This window comes from Dendropsophus ebraccatus, chromosome 7 (assembly GCF_027789765.1).
Source record: "Dendropsophus ebraccatus isolate aDenEbr1 chromosome 7, aDenEbr1.pat, whole genome shotgun sequence".
In the NCBI taxonomy this organism is placed as follows: Eukaryota; Metazoa; Chordata; class Amphibia; order Anura; family Hylidae; genus Dendropsophus; species Dendropsophus ebraccatus.
The window spans coordinates 102432125-102455656 of NC_091460.1; the positions used below are offsets into that span (position 1 = coordinate 102432125).

The following is a 23532-nucleotide window of genomic DNA, read 5'->3' on the forward strand; positions in this document are numbered from 1 at the left end:
AAACAGCCAGTGAGGATGAATGGGGGGGATCCTTCTTTCCTCTATTCATCCTCATCATCATCATTATCCAGTGACGTGTCTGGGGGTAGCGTAGCGTACGCTCCCCCCCAGACATGTCTTTTCCGCCAGTACCGTCTCAATAAGAGATGGCGGTATGGCGTGAAATTCTACAAACTCTGTGAGAGTACCTCAGGGTACCCTTACAGATTTAGGGTACGTGCACACTGCGGAATGGCGAAGGATAACCCTTTGTGCATTCCGCAGCTGGCACCCGCCGGCGGACTAATGCGGGCGCGTGTCTCCACCCGTGTCATAGACTCCAGTCTATGCATGGGCGGATTTCATCGTCCATCCAAAGAATGAACACGTTCATTCTTTGGACAGAGGGCGGAATCCGCCTGTGCATAGAATGGAGTGTGACACGAGCGGAGACGCGCGCCTGCATCAGTCCGCCGGCGGGTGCCAGCTGCGGAATGCACAAAGGGTTATCCTTCGCCATTCCGCACTGTGCACGTACCCTTAGAGTGTATGTAGGAAGGGACACCCGAATCCAGCCCCCAGATGCCCCCTCCCCCCCATCCTCGGAACAAGTGGGAAGATCGTCCAGGAACTGATCTTCCCACTGCTGGATAAAGGTCACCACCACCTGTACGGGGATAACTTTTATACCAGCACCCCCCTCTTCTGGTCCCTCGCTGCCTGAGCTACTGTAGCTTGCAGCACGATCTGAACATATCAGAAGCAGTAATAGCGCCCTAATATTTAGCAGCCATGGAGCGGACCCAGCGCTTCTGGATATGAAGGACCCCGTATCGCACCAGGACAACATTTTCCAAGTGACGTCCCCCACACTGGAGAACAGGAGACCCCAGAAGAAGTGCAGAGTGTGGCGTAACAGGGAGATCAGGAAGGACACCATTTTCCAGTGTGCCACCTGTCCTGATCACCCCGGCCTCTGCATACTGGATCGCTTCAAGGCGTACCACACGTCATCGGAGTTCTACATTATCTAAATATTGTCCCTTATTCCTATTTCAGGGGTCACGTTGATCCAGGGATTATTCTGATCGCCATTATGGAGTCGGGAACAAATTTTTTCCCTGTGATGAGGCTACTGTCGTCTGCCTTACGAGGGTTTTTTGCCTTCCTCTGGATCAACACAGATTGAGTTTGATGGACACCTGCCATTTTCAACCTTATAAACGAATAATTGGCCTAATACCCCCAAATAAATTAGAATTGTCCTTTTTCCCCAGCTAAATAGGTATGGCCGCCATTCCCATTAGAGACTTGCCATGATACAATTACAAAGCCTCTGTGCGGCCAGGACAGTAGAAACCCCCCACAAGTGACCCCATTCTGGAAACTACACCCCATAAGGAATCTAACAAGGGGGGCAGCGGGGATATGGCCCCCTGGTGACGGCCACATTTGGGACGTGAAAATTGAAAAAATGGTATTTTTTATTTTCTCGGCACATGTTCTACGTAAGTGCCCGTCACCAGTGGGGTCCATATGCTCACTGCACCCCTTGTTAGATTCCTTATGGGGTGTAGTTTCGAGAATGGGGTCACTTGTCGGGGGTTTCTACTGTCCTGGCAGCACAGGAGCTTTGTAATTGCGACATGGCCTCCATCCTCCATTCCAGCATCTAAATGGCGCTCTGTCCCTTTGGTGGCTTGCCCTGTGCCCATATGGCACATTATGCCCACATGTGGGGTGTTTTCGTACTCAGGGGAAACTACCCTACACGTTTTGTGTTCATTTTCTTTTTTAACCCCTTGTGGAAATGGAAAAAATCAAGGCTAGACCAACATTTAGTGTAATTTTTGTAAAATTTTTACTCTAAATCATTAATCTTGTCATGATTTTTTCATTTTCACAAGGGGCTAAAAGATAAAAAAAAACACTAAATGTGTAGCGCAATTTCCCCTGAGTACGGAATTACCCCACATGTGGACATAAAGCGCCATGCGGGTGCAGGGTAAGCCTCCGAAGGGAAGGAGCGCCATTTGGTTTTTGAAGGCTGGATTTGGATGGAATGGATTTCGAGGGGCCATGTTGCATTCAAAAGGCCCCTGTGTTTCCAAGACAGTTGAAACCCCTGACAAGTGACCCCATTATGGAAACTACACCCCTCAAGGAATGTAACAAGGGGTGTAGTGAGCATATGGACCCCACTGGTGACGGGCACAAATGTGGAACAATGTGGCGTGAAAATGAAATATTACATTTTTTACACTATAATTTTGGTTTAGCCTTGAATTTATCATTTTCACAAGGGGTTAAAAGAGGAAAAAAAAAACAAAATGTGTAGAGCAATTCCCCCTGAGTCCGTAAATACCCCACATGTGGACATTAAGCGCCATGTGGGCGCAGGGCAAGCCTCCGAAGGGAAGGAGCGCCATTTGGATTTTGGAGGTTGGATTTGGCTAGACTGGATGATGAACGCCATGTCGCATTTACAGAGCCCTCGTGCTGCCAAAACACTGGAAACCCCCCACAAGTGACCCCATTCTGGAAACTACATCCCTCAAGGAATCTAACAAGGGGTGCAGTGAGGATATTGACCCCTTGATGACGGGCACATTTGTGCCATGAAAGTGAAAAAATGAAAATATTCCCTTTCACGTCACATTGTTCCACATTTGTGCCCGTCACCAGTGGGGTCCATATGCTCACTTAACCCCTTGTTAGATTCCTTGAGGGGTGTCGTTTCCAGAATGGGGTCGCTTGTGGGGGGTTTCCAGTGTCTTGGCACGAGGGCTCTGTAAATGCGACATGGCCCTTGAAATCCTTTCCAGTGAAATTCCGCTTCCAAAAGCCAATTGGCGCTCCTTTCCTTTGGAGGCTCGTCCTGCGCCCCCTTGGCACTTTATGTCCACATGTGGGGTATTTCCGTACTCGGGAGAAACTGCTCTACACATTTTGTGTCTTTTTTTTCCTCTTATCCCTTTAAGAAAATGAAAAATTGAAGGCTAGAACAACATTTTAGTGTAAAAAATAAATTTTTCTTTTTTCACGCCATATTGTTCGGAAAATCTGTGAAGCACCTGTGGGGTCCAGATGCTCACCGCACCCCTTGTTACATTCCTTGAGGGGTGTAGTTTTCTAAATGGTGTCCCTTTAGGGGTGTTTTTTAGGTTTTGGCACCCCAGAGCCTCTGCCAACCTGAAGTGGTACAGTCAGAAATTACCAAATATAACGGAGGCGTTGAAATTCACTAGGCACTCCTTTATATCTGAGGCTTGTGGTTGCGTCAAATAGCGCAATAGGGCCACATATGGGGTATTTCTATAAACTGCAGAAACGGAGCAATCAATATTGGGGTGCATTTCTCTGGTAATAGGTTTATAATTATGAAAAATATTGGATTACAATAAAATCTCTGCACAGAAATTTAAAATTTTCAAATTTCTTACACACTTAGCTTTTATTTCTGTGACTCCCCTAAAGGGTTAAAAAACTTTCTGGATATGCTTTTGCAGAGTGTGGGGGGTGCAGTTTCTGAAATGGGATGCTTTGTGGGGCTTTCTAACATACAGGCCCCTCAAATACACTTTAAACCTGAACAGGTCCCTAAAAATATCTGATTTTGAAATTTTACTGAAAATTTGGAAATTTGCTGCTAATGTTTTAAGCTTCCTATTGTCTAAAAAAAATGAAAGATCGTTTAATAAATGCCGCCAACATAAAGTAGACATGTTGCTAATGCTATTTAATATATAATTTATGTGGTATAACCACTTTCTGTATAAGCAAAAAGTTTCAAAGTTGGAAAAATGCATTTTTTCACGTTATTTGGGGTTTTTTCATAAAGATTCGTTCGACTCCAATTTACCAGAAATGTAAAGTACAATATGTCACGAGAAAACAATCTCAGAATCAGCCGGATAGGTAAAAGCATCCCGAAGTTATTAATGAATAAAGTGACACAGGTCATATTCATAAAATTTGTCTCTGTCATTAAGGCCATTTCAGGCTCTGTCCTTAAGGGGTTAAGGAGAATTAGTACCCTTTGACCCACGTCCATAGTCCTCTCATTAGCCAGCCAAAACCCTGCTCTGCACTGATAAAGGGACAATAACCCCGAAACAGTTGTCTGCAGATGCACAGTCTTTCCTGTTGGAGAGAATTTTGGCTTGGTGTATTTCCCCTGTCAATGTTCTAAGACTTCTAGATGAAGTGGAACACTGACTTACTAGTGTGAGAGCTATTTGTATATCCTTTCCAAAATAGTACTAGAATATACAGTACTGTAATATGTCCTTTTTTCTATGTCTTTAAGTTCATTGAAGAGAGAGAATCCTGATCTTAATGAAGAAGTCGTTCTGATTCGTGCTTTACGGGACTCAAATCTACCAAAGTTCTTAACAGATGATGCAGAATTATTTAGGTAGCTAAAATTACACATTGCATAACCTTCCTTATCTATCTCCTATCTATCTATCTATCTATCCATCTATCTACATGCTATTTATCTATCTTCTATCTATCTATCTATCTATAATCTATCTATCTATCTATCTATCTGTCTATCTATATAAAGGATTTCCTACAGCACAACCAAAAGTTCGTGCAAAGAACAACTGGTTTATTCCATAACAGGCAGGGCTGTATTAACAGCTGCTGCTGCCCTAGGCACTAAACCTGAAGACGCCCCATCTTCACGCACCTATTGACGATACCAGACCTGACCAATACCACCATACCCTCCATCCCCCTGGAAAAGACACCAGATTTACTGGCAAGTCTGAACGGGAGAAGGGAAACTAAAAAAATAAAAACAAAAAAATTAGTTTTTTCTATCCCCCTGCTCCCGGATGCTGCCCCCCTGCAAGGTGCTGCCCTAGGCACCGGACCACGGGTGCCTAATGGTAAATACGGCCCTGATAACAGGTGACATAAGCGGAGCAGCAAAACAAAAAAGCAGGTTACAGTGCAGAACAAAAAAGCACTGTAACCTGCTTTTTTGTTTTGCTGCTCCGCTTATGTCACCTGTTATGGAATAAACCAGTTGTTCTTTGCACGAACTTTTGGTTGTGCTGTGGGAAATCCTTTATACTGTATACATTGTTTGGTCTGTGTAGACCATTCCCGCTGGCACCCATTACTTTATCTGCAGTTGTGCTGCCAAGTTATCCTTTAAAATATTTATCTATCTATCTATCTATCTATCTATCTATCTATCTATCTATCTATCTATCTCCTATTATATCATCTATCTATCTATCTATCTATCTATCTATCTCCTATCTATCTATCTATCTATCTATCTATCTATCTATCTATCTATCTAGCTATCTATCTCCTATCTATCTATCTATCTATCTATCTCCTATTATATCATCTATCTATCTATCTATCTATCTATCTATCTATCTATCTATCTATCTATCTATCTCCTATCTATCTATCTATTATCTATCTTTCTGTCTGTCTATATTTCTGTCTGCCTATCTATCTGATGCAACTTTTTAAACTATCCTTTTATGTGTATAGAGCTTATACAGTATGCAGAACTATATGCACAGGAGCTCTGATGTAAAACCTCTGTCCATGTTCAGTTACATCCATAAATGCTGCCTGCAAAAGAAGGCTGGAAAATGTGGATCCACTTTTGATCAATCATTTAGCATTAATAGTTGTCAGAGAAAGCTACAGTGCTCCCTTTAAGAGTCTGTTCACACGTACAGACTCTTTGCGTATTTATCACTGTGAGTTTCTCACACATAAATTCACAGCGATTCTGATTGCTATCAAGTCAATGTATGTGTATTCTCGCTGCGTGTTTGGTGCGATTTTTACATGTGAGTTTTGATTTTCCCATGATTTTCACAGGCAAGTTCAACACCACAAAAAACGCAGCTACTTTCATGCGCGTTTGATGCGAGTTCTGTGCGAGTTTTACACAGCGAGTCTGTACGTTTGAACAGACCCTTAGGAGAAGTCTGACAAAATTAAAAACTATAGTGCAGGCAGAGGTTGAGGGAAGTTTTTTCCCCCCGCTGGATTTACCCCTTTAAAGTAATGGGAAAAATAAAGGAAGCACTTATATGTCTCCTACCTGCCAGATCCACTCCTGACTGTGGCCCAAAAACTGCAGTGGTGGTTTTCCAAAAATCTGCCATGTGTGACACCAGTATAAATAGTGCAGCATTTCTAGTGAGGAACTTTATTATGACAATAAGCTGGGTGGGGGATATAGACTGCTAAAAGGAGTAGTGGGATGCAGGGAGCAGGTTTGTCCAGAGAACTACTGACACTCTCCCAACCAGAAAGTGTTTTTGCAGCTGGGCACATTGAGGTGTTAAAATATCTTTATTTCTTCCTATATCCATATTTTTAGTGTCATAATAACCCCTTTAATCATTGTATTGTATTTCAGTGGAATTATATCTGACCTTTTCCCTGGAGTTTTAATTCCTGAGCATGACTATGGCACTTTACAGTCCACCATAATAAAAGTAATGCTAGCACGTGGCCTGCAGTCTGTGTCCAGCATGGTACACAAAGTTATTCAGTTCTTTGAGACCATGATCGTCAGACATGGAGTTATGTTAGTTGGACCCACCGGAGGGGGAAAAACTACCGTATACCAGATCCTGGCAGATACACTGACAGCCTTACATCAGGCGGGAGAGACACATCATTTCTATCAGCCTGTTAAAACGTATGTACTAAATCCAAAATCCATTACAATGGGAGAATTATATGGAGAAGTGAACAATTTAACCTTGGAATGGAAGGACGGTTTAATGGCACTGAGTGTCCGGGCAGCGGTAAATGATACTTCAAAAGACCACAAGTGGATTATCTGCGATGGACCTGTTGATGCATTGTGGATTGAAAACATGAACACTGTCCTGGATGATAATAAGATGTTATGCCTGGCAAATAGTGAGAGGATCAAATTCACACCCCAGATTCATATGGTGTTTGAGGTAACTCAATAGAGTATGTCTTTTGCTTTATAGGTATTCATCAGATGACTTCCTAATAATGGTAAGCACCAGGCCAGGCATAGGGAACTTTTGGCCCTCCAACCGTTGCAAAGCTACAATTCCCATCGTGCCTGGAGAGCCAAAGCTAACGCTTTGCCTCTCCAAGCATGATGGGAATTGTAGTTTTGCAACAGCTGGATAGCCAAAGGTTTCCGAGCCCTCTCACTAGGCTAACACTACATTTAAAGCTTATAGACTTTAAATGGTGTCTATATCTAATAAATGAAATAGTAATCCATGTAAAAAGAATTGTGTTTGAACACTCATTTTGGCCAAAAGTTGTATTAAATAGCATCTCCACTTAACCCCAAGCTCAGTGGCAGTAGGCAGTACATATTACTAATTTGTGTGAGATGACTTTCAAGCAGAGAATTTCATATTTAAAAATGTTTTTCTTTTTTCCAAATTTTCACATCATTTTTCGGTTTAAAAAAAACCCACTGAATGTATCGACCAAATTTTACCACCATCATAAAGAACAGCTAAGGCCTAAAATTAGCCTACCCCTGAAGGGGTATAACAGTTTGTGACAATAACTTTATAGGGTGTGTTCACTTGTGTTCACATGTACGTTTACACGTTAGGTTATGTTCACATGCAGATTTGCTGCGATATGCGCAGCGTGAAATCCGCTGCAAACTTGTTACCTGTGGACGTACTCTCACACACTTTGCCATAGGTAGAGTCCCTTGAGAATAGATGTGAGAGAATCTGTCAGCAAGTTTTCGACTCCCCTGCAGTAGCACCACAGTAAGCACAGATATACTCAGTACTAGAGAGTGAAAGATGCTCTTATTAGTCGATCTCTGCTTTAGCTTATAAATGAGGGTGCTCCGAAACTAATCTACCCACTGAGTTGTCTATTCATATGGAATTGCCTCATCAAAATGCAAAGAAGATTAAATCACAAGGAAAATAAGTTTCCAATGAATTTAGCATCTGAGATGTGTTTAGCAGCTAATCATCCCCATAATGAGACTGCATTCACATGACATCTGGGTGAGAGTTATTTTTATTCCCATATACTGGAATCAGATCCAAATAGCTCAATAATGAAGTAAACATTCTGCATCCGAGCTACTGTAGCAAGCAAGCGCCTGGTTTATGGTCTTGTAATACATGCAGTAGCTCAGCCATGCCAACATAGAATCTTATGTGTTTTCCACTCCAATTTATTTTGTTTAGCATTTTCTTTATGTTTCAGGTCCAAGATTTGAAGGTTGCCTCTCCAGCTACTGTAAGCCGGTGTGGAATGGTTTATATCGATGCTGAAGAGCTTAAATGGATGCCCTATGTACAAACCTGGATAGCTGGGCTTCCGCCTAAAGTATGTGTGAATATGAGAATCAACATGGCCTAGAGAGCTGTGCCACATGCCATCTTGATAAATTTCGGGCAATTTTCCACTTTGTAAACTGATATGGCCTATGGCCATGTTCACACAGCGTAAAAGTACTTTGTACGCATAGCTACACTGCATGTTCTTCTATGGGATCCCGGCCAGAGAGTATACACATATATTACACTCAGCCCGGGATCCCAAGTGGTGCCGCAAAGAACTGACATGTCAATTTTCTGTGGCCACTATTCAGTGAATAGCGACCGTAGGAAACCATGTCAGTGCACACTGTGAAGCGAGTGACTGCGGCCGCTTGCTCCACAGTGTGCTATGGGAAGTTCTAATGCGGGCGCGCGCCGATGCGCCTGCATCAGAACTCTACGGCCATAAAGATCATCCGGCCGGTACTGCAGTATTGGCCGGAATGATCTTTGCAGAGATCGTCCGTTCCGTGACCTGGCCAGGTCACGGAATGGCCGGTACAATACGCCATGTGAACATGGCCTATAACAGTATTCATAAAGCTATGTAGTATTTAGAATATGCTGGCCACATGTGTTATTGTTATTCCATATATTTTCCTTGCTGTGATATTTTTTGTGAATGCTAGTGATCAGCAGATTAACAGCATGTCCCCCCCGACACGACATGTTTTGCTGTCAGTACAGCATCATCAGAATGACAATGGGATGCAGTGTCTCTATGTGATACATATACATTTAAGAACAGTGGTCATTCCTATATGCACACACACAGACACACATATTTAATCCTATATATTTCATAAAAGCAATTCATTTATACACTCACATATGCATTTGTCTGCTTCACTGCCTTCTGCACTGCAAGCACAGAAATCTACAACAACTCCGGAGCTGGGGTAGATTTCTGCCATGATTTACATTTGTTTCCATACATAAATCATGATAAATTAAGCACCGGTGGAGCCAACTCCTTCTCCCTGCTTAACGCAGGGCCATATTACAGATTTTGCTGATCTTGTAAGTTAGTAATTTTTATCTATTAACCCTCTAGCTTTATTCATCATTAAAGTAATATCATCCCCATCCTCAGCCCACCCCATACTTGCCTGATGAGTGCTATACTCCTTGAAGTCAATGCAATGCCGTCCACTGTATGCACACTTTGTTCTCTAGAATGGGCATTAAAAAAATTTACATGCCTATTTCCGGACGCTTTCCACCGAATAACATCCGGAAATGATAGCTGTTTATACAATGTAAAGTCAGCTGGTGGCCGCACTTTACATTGAAGTGAATAGCTAATTGTACCCGCAAGTCAATGGTAAAAAAAAGAACGTTCCCGCAGTCGATACAGAAGAATCAGCTGCAGGAATGTCCTAAATGCAGCCCGGCGGCCAGCAGTTTAAAAGAGCGCCCGTTGCTATGCAACAGATGCTGTTAAATGTTGTGTGAACATAGTTGTTTGCTGAAAACAAAACAAATTTGGGTGTGCTCTTTTCTCTCTGTCTCCCCTTCTCCTCCTCCCTCCCTTCTGAGACAGCTAAACAAGTCCCTGACTGGCTTTATCTGCAACATTGTAGCTTCGTTGTAATGCTGGGAGGGTTAATCACAGTGAGCTAATTAGCAACTTGACCTCCGATTAACCCTCCTTGCATTACAAAGAAGCTACAATGTTGCAGATAAGGCCTGCCAAGGACTTGTTTACGTCAGCCATCTCAGAAGGGAGGTGGGAGAAGGTGAAGACAGAGAGAAAGGCTTACTCACAGATTTTTGTGTCTTCAGCAGAAAGCAGCAGCTCAGAACTCTGGGGAAGGAGACTGAATAGATAATAACAAGTATGGAAGGAATTGTTAGTCTCACAATGGGCAGCAACATATCAAAAGTTATGTTTGAGTAGAATACCCCTTTAAAGGATTCATTTCTATAATTGCCAATGAGACAGAATAATTTAATATATCAAGCCTGTTATACATAAGCATGATGTGGGCAGCGGTAATACAGCCATAAATCCCAGCCCAGCTGCAGGTCTGATGACCAGGACTTACAGATGCCAGTTTGGGTCATCAGGTCCACAACAAACCAGTACTTCTGTATTACTTTACCAAGCGGGCTTCCATATTACTTTAATGAGACATTGGCCTTAGGCTACGTGCACACGCAGCAAAAGTGGAAAAATGTTTATTCTTCAGCGCGGAGAGAGGAGGCGTGCGAGCCTCCCATAGACTGTCATTATGACAGGGAGGCTGGCGCATTCTCCACCACGAAATTCCCCCACTTTTGCTCTCTGTGCACGTAGCCTTAGGTTTGTGAGATTTTTTCTAATGTTGTAGAAAGGAGCCATATTTTATTAATTTTTCTTTTTCATTACAGCTGACTGATGAGATAAAGCAGTACATTCTGGATTTGTTTCAACGCTATGTTGAGGATGGCCTAAAATTTGTCACCAGAAAATGCACTCAAGCTATCTCTCAAGTGGATATCAGTAAAGTAACTACACTGTGCTGTCTACTCGAATCACTGCTGCTTGGAAAAGGAGGACCAGACTTAAGAATGGTAACTGTGCTAATGTCTACAGCCATACGCTATAAAAGCAGCCCACATAAAATGAGGGATTTGATAGATAACATAAATAATATAATCATTCTCTAAGCACAGGTTCAGCTTTAGTTAACTGTTTGGCTTTATTCACACATCCCATGAAGTTTAGGGTCCATTGATTCGTATTGGGCTATTCATATGATGCTGTGATCCAGATTCCCCAATAGAAGTCTATGGGATCCGTGTTTTTTCGGATTACATGGATTAAGCGTCTAAGTTGCTTCAATTTTTTTTTAATCTGTTTAACTTTATTAAAACTAGCACTGTACAATTTTTAATAGATCCGGGGGAAAAACAGACACTGATTGCAAAATGGATGCAATCACGGACGGTTTTACACAGATCCTGAAGCTCGATAGCAGACTTAAATCAATGGTGCTTTAAAATCACTGGAGGTGTGAATAAGGCCTTTCGCTATGCGCACACTGTGTTTTTTTTAATCCATATTGTACGACTCAGAAATGTCTGATTCTTCAGTGCACAAAGCATTTTGTCCTTTTTTTCCCCCAATACATTTTATGGTTTTTTTGGTTGGTTGTATTTTTGAACCATTTTTGAACCATTTTTTGAACTTTTTTTATATCAAAAGCTGTAGCTCAAAAACCAGCTGTATTTTGGCATATAATTGGGTAAAAAAAGTGCCCTAACACTTAAAGTGACAGTCACCCCCTTTTTGCATTCTGACTTCTCTATACAGGTGTAAAAGGTAAATTTAGCAGTTTTCATACCTTATTTTATATTATACGTAATGGTGCTTGTTCAAGTAAAAAGTGATCTTTTATCATCTGCGGATTAGGCTAAGTTGGTGGGGCTTCACGGCAACAGCGCTACTTAGCCCCACCCACAGTGCCACTATTGGCCCCTCCCCTCCATGAAGTCATAGACACATAGGCCTCGGCCCCTCGCCGACCATTGGAACAGGCTGGCCTAAAGGTCTAGGCCTTACCCCCACTCGGTTGGCCCATACCAATGGGCGTAGAGGGAACGGGCCTATGTGGCAATGACGGCACAAAGGGGCGGGGCCAACGGTGGCACTGTGGACATGGCTAAGTGGTGCTGTTGCCATGAAGCCCCGCTCACTTAGAACAATCTGCAGTTGATAAAAGATCACTTTTACTTGGAACAAGCACCATGACGTATGATATAAAATAAGGTGTGAAAACTGCTAAATTTACCCATTACACCTGTGTAGAGATGTCAGAATGCAAAAAGGGGGAGACAGTGTCACTTTAAAGGGGTACTGCTGGCTGGAGCCTTTTTTAATATATGCCCAGGGATAGGTCGTTTGAAAATAAGGGTGGCCTGCAACATCATGACATCATCAGCAGCCAGGGAGGTAAGTGCAGTTTATTATTTTTAAATCACCTTTCTCCGGGCATATATTATAAAGACCCCTCATCTGAGTACCCCTTTAATTTAATGGCTGCTATTGCCAGTGAGTTCAATAGAACTCATTATAAAATATTTGGCTTGGTTGTGGGCTAGCTTTTTCTGAGGCATAAAATTTCTGTTTTGGGTTTTAAAGGGTTTTCCCAGCATTAGAAAAACATGGACACCTTTTTCCAGAGACAACATGACTCTTGTCTCCAATTCAGGTGTGGTTTGCAATTAAAGGACAACTGCGTCAAAAAATTTTTTTTTAGCTTATTTAACACACATTACAAAGTTATATAACTTTGTTATGTGGTTAAATACCCGGTCTGGCCCCCTTCCCCCACTTTCGGACCCCCGACCCCCCCGCCCAGAAGTTAAAGAATGTATACATTACCTATTACGATCGTCACGGTCCTCTTCTCCCGGGCGGCATCTGGTGACGACGACGTCAGAGGTCCGGGTCTTCTTCCTCCTCGGCGTCTTCATAGAGAGTGAATGGGACGGAAAAGGCTGTTGGTGCACATGCGCACCAGCAGCCTTTTCATTGGCTGGAGCGCATCACATGGCCTCCAGCTTGCTCAGCCTTGATTGGCTGAGGTTGCTGGAAACCATGTGATGCGCTCCAGCCAATGAAAAGGCTGCCTGGTAGCCTTTTCCATCCCCAGGACCCGGAAGTCAGAGACATCGCTGGACGGTGGACGGCGGTGACGGTGAGGCGGACGGCGGGCGAATGGAGTGGCGATCGTCACCGGAGGGATGGGGAGTATGGTGTCTGTGTGTGTCTGTGTTTTTTTTTTGGGGGGGGGTCCCGCCGGAGTTGACCTTTAAGCTCCATTCACTTCAATGGAACGGAGTTGCAAAATCTTAACCCAAACTGGAGAGGAGTGGTGCTGTTGCTGGTAGAAAGTGGCCATGTTTTTCTAATGCTGCATAAACCCTTTAAACCCCAAAAATGGCCCACAAACCTGAAGCTTTTCTTACTTTTATTGCATCTATTGTCAGACATAGGTTTTATATTCTAGAATTTTGACACACAGCATTACCATAAAAATGTTGTGTGAATCTAAAGTGACATTAATAGATTCTAATAATTGTAATTATTACTAATATTTTCAGGAGCAGCCAAAACTTAACAGCATTGTCTGTCAGACATTTGTCTTCTGTTATGTCTGGTCTATTGGTGGGAATCTAACAGAGAATTATTGGGATGCCTTTGATACATTTGTCAGACAGCAGTTTGAAGATAACCCTGAAGCCAAGGTAAAAGGTGTAGGAAGATCCCCTACTCCCCATACAGTCATACACAGTCAGTTCGGTTGTACTGATTTATTTTTTAAGAAATGTATATGCATTTTTTTCTTGGCCACTAGGTGTCAGCGTTTTATCATCTACTAGATCATTCCACTAAAAAGCAGGTCAATAACGTTTCTATTGTTCATAACTTTGCACATAACTACATTTATTTAAATTTAACTCTATCTATTTAGAGGACAGTTATATGTGGTACTTCATATATGTATGTATTTCAAGGTTAGAGGCCAAAAGCTAATTTTATATATTGTATTTCAGATAATAAAAATGTTGTTCTTTTTGTGTTGTTTTCCTATGTTGAAATGTAGGCTTTAAATATCCCTGCCATGTTTAGCCATAGGTGCTTTTCATACTGCATCTTGCGTTCAAGGTCATGCGTCCCATGTTAAAAAAAATAAGTATACTGCATGGTATATAGCTGTAAACAATTCAGCAGTCTGCCCAATTCCATAGAGTAAATAAACGTGGACCCTGACATAATAGAGGCCAGAATAGAATAGAGGCCAGAATGACACTCTTTTGCCCACTGTTTGATAATAAGGGTCTATGGATCCATTTAACAGGAGATTTCCCCACACAAAAGGCAAACATACACTAAAAATGCTGTCTGAAAAGGGCCCTATTTCTATTTTTTTGATTGTTGATGACAACAGTACAACCCTATTCATATTTTAGTTGTCTTTGTCACTTCTTTTCTACAGCTCCCAACCTCTGGTGACCTGTGGAGTGTCTATATGGATTATGACACGAAGCGCCTGGATCCATGGGAGAGAATTATTCCTTCCTTCAAGTATAACAGCAATGTGCCATTTTTTGAAATGCTGGTTCCAACAACCGACACAGTGCGCTATGGATATCTTATGGAAAAGCTACTGGCTGTAAAACACTCTGTGTTGTTTACTGGCATCACTGGTGTCGGCAAGGTGAGGGAAGATACGGTCTAAGGTCATGTTCACAGAGAAGTCAGAAAGGATCCCGGCCGGATGATCTTCACTGTGGTTGAATTCGGATGAGGGTGCAGCCGTGAATTCCCCCCTGCTCAGGCGGCCGGAGCCACACTCCACGCTCCATTGTGTGAACTGACAGGTTTTCTGCGGCCGCTATTCATAAAATAGCGGCCGCAGAAAACCGACATGTCAGTTTTTTGTGGCGCCGCCAGGGATCCCGGCCGGAGTGTATACTATGTGTATAGACTCCAATTGAAATTCCCTTAGCCTGCAGCACAATGTAGGTAAATGATTGTTCATGGCCGTGTTGCAAATCGGCAACAACGTCCGTGATTAATAATTTGGATTCCGTATGCATAAAAGGGAAAAAAACATTATATAGACACTTTTATTGGTTTATAATATAAAAAGTTGTGCTGTGAATCTATAAACAGATACTCAGAAACCCTGACCTGTAAGAGTTTTATAGGGTGATGCATGTGTGGTCAAAAAGTCACCCTATCAAGTCCCTGCCTATAGCTAGGTATGGCCGCCTGGTGTGGGCGTCCCCTTATGCCAGGCGGGACTGGCCCTAACTCTGCGGCGTAAGGATAATGGAGAAGGTATGAATGCTGTTAGTGTAGGGTGCTACATTTCAGTAGAGTGGACCACTCAAATGATACTGAGAATTGCACATATCAAAAGGGGGGAACAGTATCACTTTAAAAGAGGTATTCCACACAGGTAAAATATGTTGAATGTTGAATAATCCCCCCTCCTGGAGACTAACCATTTGTTCTATACTTGTCATTACCTTTTCTCTCTCCTCCCCTCAGTTCTGATCTGCTGCTTTCTGCTGAAGACACAGAAAACTCTGTTTACTTCGTTTCCGCTCTGAACCCCCTCCTCCCCCCTCCTTCCCTCTTCCTTCCGAAATGGCTTATGTAAACAGCGTCCCTGGCCTGCTGTCTCTGCACTCTGTAATGCCAGGAGGGTTAATCTGAGGTCAAGTTGCTGATGACCTCACTGTGGTTAACCCTCCCAACATTACAGAGTGCAGAGGCAGCTGGCCAGGGACACTGTTTACATGAGCCCCCTCAGGAGGGAGATCAGAGCAGAGATGGAGTGAACAGCTCACAACCAGCTTTTAGTGTCATTAGCAGAAAGCAGTAGGCGCAAAACTGGGGGAAGGTGATTGAAAAGTTAAAAACAAGTATGGAACAAATTGTTGGTTTCTAGGAGGGTAATGATTCAGGATGTATTTTACCTGACCAAAATACCCCTTTATTTCCTTAATAGTTAAAAAAAAAATTTTTTTTATTTATTTTTATCTCTTCAGTCTGTCGTTGCTCGAGGTTTGCTAAACAGAATACAAGAAGAAGCAGGCTATGTTTCTGTGTATATAAACTTCTCAGCACAAACGTCCTCTGCACGAACACAGGAAATAATAGAGTCAAAATTGGAAAAGAAACGGAAGACCATACTGGGTATGTAAACTTGAACCCTTTTGCTGCCTGGGAAATTTTGAAACTCAGCACTTTATTTGCCAATTTGCATTTAAACTTCTAAACCTTATATCTCAGTGCTGGAGTGGCAGATCAAAATAAGAGTTATATGTTATTTAGGGCGAGAGGCTTTATTATACACTGACTTTACTGTTGTTTTAACAACTTTGCATAGATTTATAGTACAAGCAAATAGAATACACTTTTTATTGTATCTTATCAGACAAATGCTTCTCATGTTATTAAGCATTTTTTCTTCCAGCTTAACTGTCTTTCAATTTGAAAAATCAGCTATGTACTGTCCTTAAGAATGTGTTCACATGTACGAGTTCTGCAGCAAAATCACAGTCCCGGTTTTGTCAGTCTGTATGGGTTTACAAACTATCTGCTGATTTTTTTATTCCACTGTGAGTATGTAAACCTCATCCCCCTTAGCGCACTACGGCCCAGTGAATACACCGGCCTGCTTCTGGAGTCTATAATCTGGCTCCATGACAACCTGCTCAGCCAATCAGTGTCTGCGGCGGGACAGCACACTGATTGGCTGAGCGGGACATCAGGGAGCTGGGAGCCACAGAAGCAGGCCAGAGCGCGGGTGGGTAAAGTATTCATAGGACAGCAGTGGGTTAAGGGGGATGAGGCTTTACATACTCGCAGTGGATTGAAAATTCCACTGTGAGTATGTAAACCTTTACAAAATGACAGTACCAGGAATTGCAGTGGATTTTGCTGCGAACTTGCAATGTGAAATCTGCTGTGATTCCGGTATGTGTGAACCCATCCTTAGCTAGCTAAGGGATCAAGTTACAGGCAAGGCTACTCTATGGAAGGAGATGAAGGGGTTGTGCCTGTGTTCACAGGCAGGGAGAAACAGTAAAGATACGGCTCTCTAAGTAAGGGATCTCACTCCAGGGCTTTATACACAGTTTAAACTGCTTACTTCAGTTCTATCATAGCTTCCATGCTGCTGCTTTTAAAGGGAACCAATCACCCAGAAAATCAATGTAAAGACAAGGATATGTGCTGATAGATCACCCAGCACACTTCCCAAATATGCCCCTGTAACCTCTGTGCCCCCCTCAATTAGACAGTAATCTTACTTTGTTCAGGTCACGCGCTGTATGTAAATTTTTGCTAAGTAGTCCTGGTGGGCGTATGTAGTCCTGGTGGGCGTATGTAGTCACGGTCCGGGGGCGTATCTAGTCACGGTCCGGGGGCGTATGTAGTCACGGTCCGGGGCTGTAATCACGCCCAGAGGGGCGTGATTCGGAGGCTTGCGGTCCAGTGACGTCATCCGGCGGCTTGCGTTCCGCGTCGCGGCCGCGCTGACGTGTTCGGGAACCCGCGCATGCGCAGTACGGCGGGAGACGACGCTGACGTACTGCGCATGCGCGGGTTCCCGAACACGTCAGCGCGGCCGCAACGAGGAACGCAAGCCGCCGGATGACGTCACTGGACCGCAAGCCTCCGAATCACGCCCCTCTGGGCGTGATTACAGCCCCGGACCGTGACTACATACGCCCCCGGACCGTGACTAGATACGCCCCCGGACCGTGACTACATACGCCCACCAGGTCTACATACGCCCACCAGGACTACTTAGCAAAAATTTACATACAGCGCGTGACCTGAACAAAGTAAGATTACTGTCTAATTGAGGGGGGCACAGAGGTTACAGGGGCATATTTGGGAAGTGTGCTGGGTGATCTATCAGCACATATCCTTGTCTTTACATTGATTTTCTGGGTGATTGGTTCCCTTTAAGGCTGTAGACAAAGACAATATAGAACTGTGATGGTGAATCTTTTAGATACCGAGTGCCCAACTCGAATCCAAAACCCTTAAACTAATGGCAAAGTGCCCACACGGCTATTTAAATGGGTACTCCAGGTAAGGGATATTTTTTATCTATGCCTGTGACACTGTAGGGCCATGTAGCCACTGGGCGTAGTGTATCCAGCCACACTGTATACACTACGGCCTGGGTTCCATGCGGCTCCACAGAAAACTGACATATCCGTTTCGTACCTCAACTATTCATTGCAAAGTGGCTGTACAAATTAAACTGTGCACTGAGTACAATGTAAAATTTGGCTCCCAGCCGTACTTTACATTGAGTTCTATGGCTAATTGGAGTGTGGGCACACCCGAATTTGCCCACATTCCAAGATGAAAGTGATGTTCACTCGGCCAATACTGCAGTATTGGTCAAGTGAACTCTCAGACAGCGGCTGTTCTGTCACACGGCCGTTTGTGCAGTTGCAGTTTGTGCCATATGTGAACATGGCCTTAAAGGGAACCTGTCATCAAGACAATACTATCTAATCTATTGCCATCCTGTTATTGAGCTGGAAGAACTGAGAAGATTGATATATATCTTTGTGGGAAAAGATTGAAATCCCTGATCATTCTTTAATAAGGAGTCCAGTGGGCGGTGTCACTCAATGGACTGGACTCATTAGCATGGAAACTTCAGAGATTTCATTTTATAAATTACAGGTTATGTGGTATCTTTTCCCATAAACTTATATACAGTATTGATCTGCTCAGCTCCTTCTGCTCTATAACATGATGCCAATAGCTTAGGTGTCATTTTCATGGTGTGAGTTTCTCTTTCAAAATTGTATGTGTTTTATGGCTGAAAATAATGCCCAAAAACAGTGAGTGAGCATGGCCTAAACTTATTTTCAATAAAATCTTGTGCAGCAGCTTTATTTTTATGAGTCTAACTGAACTCAGTGGCATACTTGTTATGTAACATACCTGAATTCTAGTGATAGTGTACCTGAGTAGACCACACGATGGTGCTGCAAGACTGGTCTGAGATGCACACAATGCCTGTTTTTTTGTATGATTGGTTATTCCCCTATTGCTTAATGAATATTAGATTATTTTTCAGTTTATTGAATATAAATTAAAAATACAAAAGAGGTAACATTTATAGCACTTTCTAATAGTAACTAAAACTTACCAAAGTGCTGCCATGTTAAAGTGGCCTTAGAGGGCTGATAATGTCTGGCGCCTACCTGGACTGTACCTAATACTGTTTGATCTGTCTTTGCACAGGCGCTCCTGGTAATAAGAGAGTCATCATATTTGTTGATGATTTAAATATGCCAAAACTAGATCGATATGGATCTCAACCTCCCATTGAATTACTGCGTCAGTATCAAGATTTCAAAGGATTTTATGACAGAGAAAAATTGTTTTGGAAAGAAATTCAGGTATTACACTTCATTTTTTATTAATGTTCTTAATAGTAACACACTGTATAGTAGATTCCTTATTACAGAGCCATAGGTGCTTTAGGTGCCGCCATATGGTGCCTTCCTCAAGCAATGTAATATAATGTGCATTGGAGTATACTATGATTTTATTCTGCACAGATCTGTGAGAAAACATTTGTGTACTTCCTCATAAGAACTGAGATATAGAGGTGTATTGTGGGTCCATAGTAGCCTAGTGTCCCTGAACTATAGCTACATGAGTAATTCTAATTATGTAATTACTGCACATTGCTAAAGTTGAAAACAGGCGCAGCCAGCGTAAACTGCTCAGAAATTTAGCAAACGGCTTGATAAATGCTGGGAAAAATGATACGTGTGTGCATAAACACCTTTTTGCCAAAATAATGGTTCAAAACGAATGATACATATGCAAGTCCCCCTAATGGTCTTACACGGAGCGATAAATCGCTCAATCGTTTACGATTTTGAAGCAAAGATTTGGTTTTTATGCCGATAAATAGACAAAGAGATAAATAGTTTGGGGGAAAAAAACATTTTTACGATCACTTTAAGATCTCTTAAAGCCATCTAACGTACTAGGGTGAATCTTTAAAAGACTGTTTAGACGAAGCGATCTGCAAATTAGCAGCGACGTTTTGAAAACATGTTGAAAAACCACAACGAACAATCTATTTGTGTAAATAATCTCTTTGTGTAAACGGACCATAAGGGATAAATTGATTTGTTGACCCTAGATTTCAATTGACAAATTAAGTACACTTTATCATAGTTTTTGGTAGTTTTTTTTTATTCAGTTGTCTACTTTTGCTACTAAAGTGTGGAATTTGAAGAGTTTTATTGCTCTCCTATTTCAGATTGATTCGATTTATCATTCCCCAAACATAGTTATTATTCCAGACTAACAGTGGTAATTACAGACTCATTTATTCTGATTGCTTTGGTTTGACCCTTCAGTATGGTAATTTATTGCTGGTCAAACTGTACCATTAATCATGACTGTAGCTGCTATGGGACCTGGACTTTCCCAGATCCCAGCCAACTATCCTAGCATACATTACTCTGTGTGACTGAAGATACACATGGGCCGGGCCTCATTTATATATTCAGAAGCCAGCAGCAGCCATTTAGATCATTACCTTTGTCTGATTCTTTAGAGTGGTAGAATTGTAAGGCTGGGTTCACACTACGTTTTTGCAGTACATTTAACAGATCTGTTCTGGCTACTTTTAACATACAGAAAAATGTTTACAGAAAAAATTTAAAAAAGCAGACGTTTTGATCCTTTTTTTGTTTATAATTTACATACTGCAAATTTAAACTCCAATTTTATGTGGATTTTTTACACATACAGATCCAACCCATTGGGCAGCAGCTGCAATACATTGCGGATTTTCCTCAAGCCAGTTCTCTGCAGACTTTTTTTCTTTGGGAGATATTTGAGCCTAAAAGAGGACCTGTCACCCCCCGTGCCGGGGTGACAGGCTCCCGACCCCCCGTTACAGCCCCCTATACTCACCTGATCCCGCCGGGTCCCGCTTTTGGATCCGGTCGGGTCACGGAGATATCTGCTCCCGAAGCCCGGCGCACGCGCTCACAGGAGAGTCCGACGCTCATAGAGAATGAATGGGGAGTGCGATGCTCCGTCATTCTCTATGGGCATCGGACTCTCCTGTCAGCACGCGCGCCGGGCTTCAGGAGCTGATATGTCCGTGACCCGACCGGATCCAAAAGCGGGACCCGGCAGGATCAGGTGAGTATAGGGGGCTGTAACAGGGGGTCGGGAGCCTGTCACCCCGGCACGGGGGGTGACAGGTCTCCTTTAAATATTTTCGCGAGTTTTTTGAGCTACAGCAAATGATATAGTCCAATAAGGGAATAGTCCAAGTAAGAGGACTTAGTGCATTTAGCCTGTGTTTACACATGGCATTTTTGGTGCATTTATCCACTTAACTTTTTACACTTGTTGGGCCAGGATCTCTGCACCGAACTTATGGAGTGTAAAAAAACAATTAGATTTATATGATTTCTTATGGAAAAACTCTGCTTGGTTTCCGAACTGTTTGGTTCTGACACAGCTTTCCAGAACGGATTAGGTTTGAGAACAGAGGTATGACTGTACAGTACATTAAATCACGGTCTTACCACTACCTTATTGGTGTCACTGCCTCGATTTCAACAATCCTCTTTCTTATAAAAATAGCTTCCCGAGATATCTATGTTTTTGAAAATATGCTAATTAGCTAGTTTGGTCCACTGGAGGCGGGCCAAGTGCTCCCAGTGCACTGATTTCCCAATTGACAGCAGACTGGAAGCTAGATGAATAATAATGAGTGTCATCAATAGGAAGGGAAATCGGTGTCGAAATTTTCATAATGAAGGACAGATCAGATAAAATCTTAATTTACTACACTGATGGTACATTCGCTTTAATCTTATTTCTGCAACAATAATGGACTTGGGACCTATGGAACATTGGAAAAAAGCAGGCTTTCTTGGTTTCTTTTTTAAATGTAAAAAAATACAATTTTTGGTATGTTTAATATCTAAAAAAAAAAGTGCCTAAATCTATGTGTGCACATAGTCTAACCACAGTCATGTGTTATTTGTAAATAGAGGTGAGTGAATCTATAGTTCTTCGTTCCTATTGGGATTCTGCTCATCAGTTTGCGGGGCTTTGAATTCTGTTCCACTCCCTGCCGCTCCTCCTCGGGTGCTGGAAAAAGATGGTTCCGGTCCTAGGAAACTGTAAGAAGTTTCCCAGGACTGGATCTGAAGGAGAAGCAGGGAGTGAAGCAGACTTCAAAGCCCCGCAAACTGATGAGCAGAATTCTGATGGGCAGGAAGCACTTTGCTTTCTTCCTACTGTAGATTCACTCACCTCTATTAGTATTACGATTTTTCACGAACAACGATTAACGATAAACGAACTCAAACGACCGCTATGGCGAACGACCTAAAATCGTTCACCCAATTACACGGAACGATGATCGTTACTTATGATTGTTATTGCGTTTGTCCTGTCGTTGCCACTGCGTTCGCAACTACTGCAAACGAACAAACGACGTCTTATTACATGCAAACGATTTGCAAACGATCAATGATAAAAATAGGTCCAAATTCTATTAAACGACCAACGATTTCTCATTGGTCGTTTAAGTGTTGTCTGCTATTACACTAAACGATTATCGCTCAAATCCGAACGATTTAACGATTTTTAGAATGATAACCGTTCTGTGTAATACAGTATGTGTCCTTTAATGTAACCTTGTGATATTTCTCATTTACATTTGTGTGCTGTTACTGCATACATTACAATGCACTCTTGTGGCTGAAGTCTGCTTTTTTTCCTACTAGAAACAATGTCATTCTACAATCTCTATAGGAAAAATATAAACTATGGAATAACAACCTTTTCTACCTGCATTATTAACTTTTTGTTAATCATAATGACCCGTTAAATGTTTTTTTCATTTCCCTTTTCTAGTCAATAGATTTCACAGCTGGAAATAATATAACACATTTCGATTATGTCGCTAACAAAATAGAGAGAGCTCCATTGTATTTCCATTTTGTGGCTATATTCTAATGTGTGTATCATTGCATGGTTTTGGCTGCTTAGTTCTCTATCTCACTGTCCTATTTGATTCAAATTGTGCATGATGTTATTTTCTTCTCCCTCAGGATGTAACTATTGCAGCTGCTTGTGCTCCTCCAGGTGGGGGTCGGAATCCAGTAACTCCACGCTTTATACGACACTTCAGCATGTTGTGCCTGCCAACACCCTCCGAGCACAGCCTTAAACAGATTTTTCAGGTCAGTGACTCCCTCAACACAACCAGGAGAAGAAGTTACATCAACTTCATGTACTCTGACAAGCTTCAATAAGATTAGATTTTCCTTAAACATTTGATTCTAGGCTGAAATTTAGCAACTCTATAATTATTACAAGAGTCATAAAAGGTCATTGGGAATAGCCAAAACGGAGAAACAGAGTGCATGTTGGGCAATTTAACTGCGCACAGTTTAGGACATTTCTGTTAGAAGAAAGTTCATATTTTTACTGCTTTTTAAACATTTCTTCAAGATTTTAACTGATATATTTAGCTAGATATGGTCTAAGCAGTTTGAGTCTGCTAAGTTTTATTGCTGGTTTGTGCTTATTGCTAAAAATGGCAGAAGATCACACACAGTTTTAGTAAAGGTCTACTAACCTGGGCCTGCAGTCAAGTGGACCTAAAGGGGT

At 42.3% G+C, this 23532-nt stretch overlaps 1 protein-coding gene across 1 annotated transcript in view; it reads left to right on the forward strand.

The window, feature by feature from the left end:
- Positions 1-23532, forward strand: part of DNAH6 (dynein axonemal heavy chain 6) — a 181683-nt gene that overhangs the window by 63405 nt on the left and 94746 nt on the right. The window contains exons 33-41 of the mRNA XM_069978026.1: positions 4289-4396; positions 6389-6944; positions 8209-8331; positions 10698-10880; positions 13416-13559; positions 14312-14533; positions 15876-16023; positions 19108-19265; positions 22971-23102. Coding sequence (XP_069834127.1) covers positions 4289-4396; positions 6389-6944; positions 8209-8331; positions 10698-10880; positions 13416-13559; positions 14312-14533; positions 15876-16023; positions 19108-19265; positions 22971-23102 — 1774 coding nt within the window. The remainder of the gene's footprint in view (positions 1-4288; positions 4397-6388; positions 6945-8208; positions 8332-10697; positions 10881-13415; positions 13560-14311; positions 14534-15875; positions 16024-19107; positions 19266-22970; positions 23103-23532) is intronic.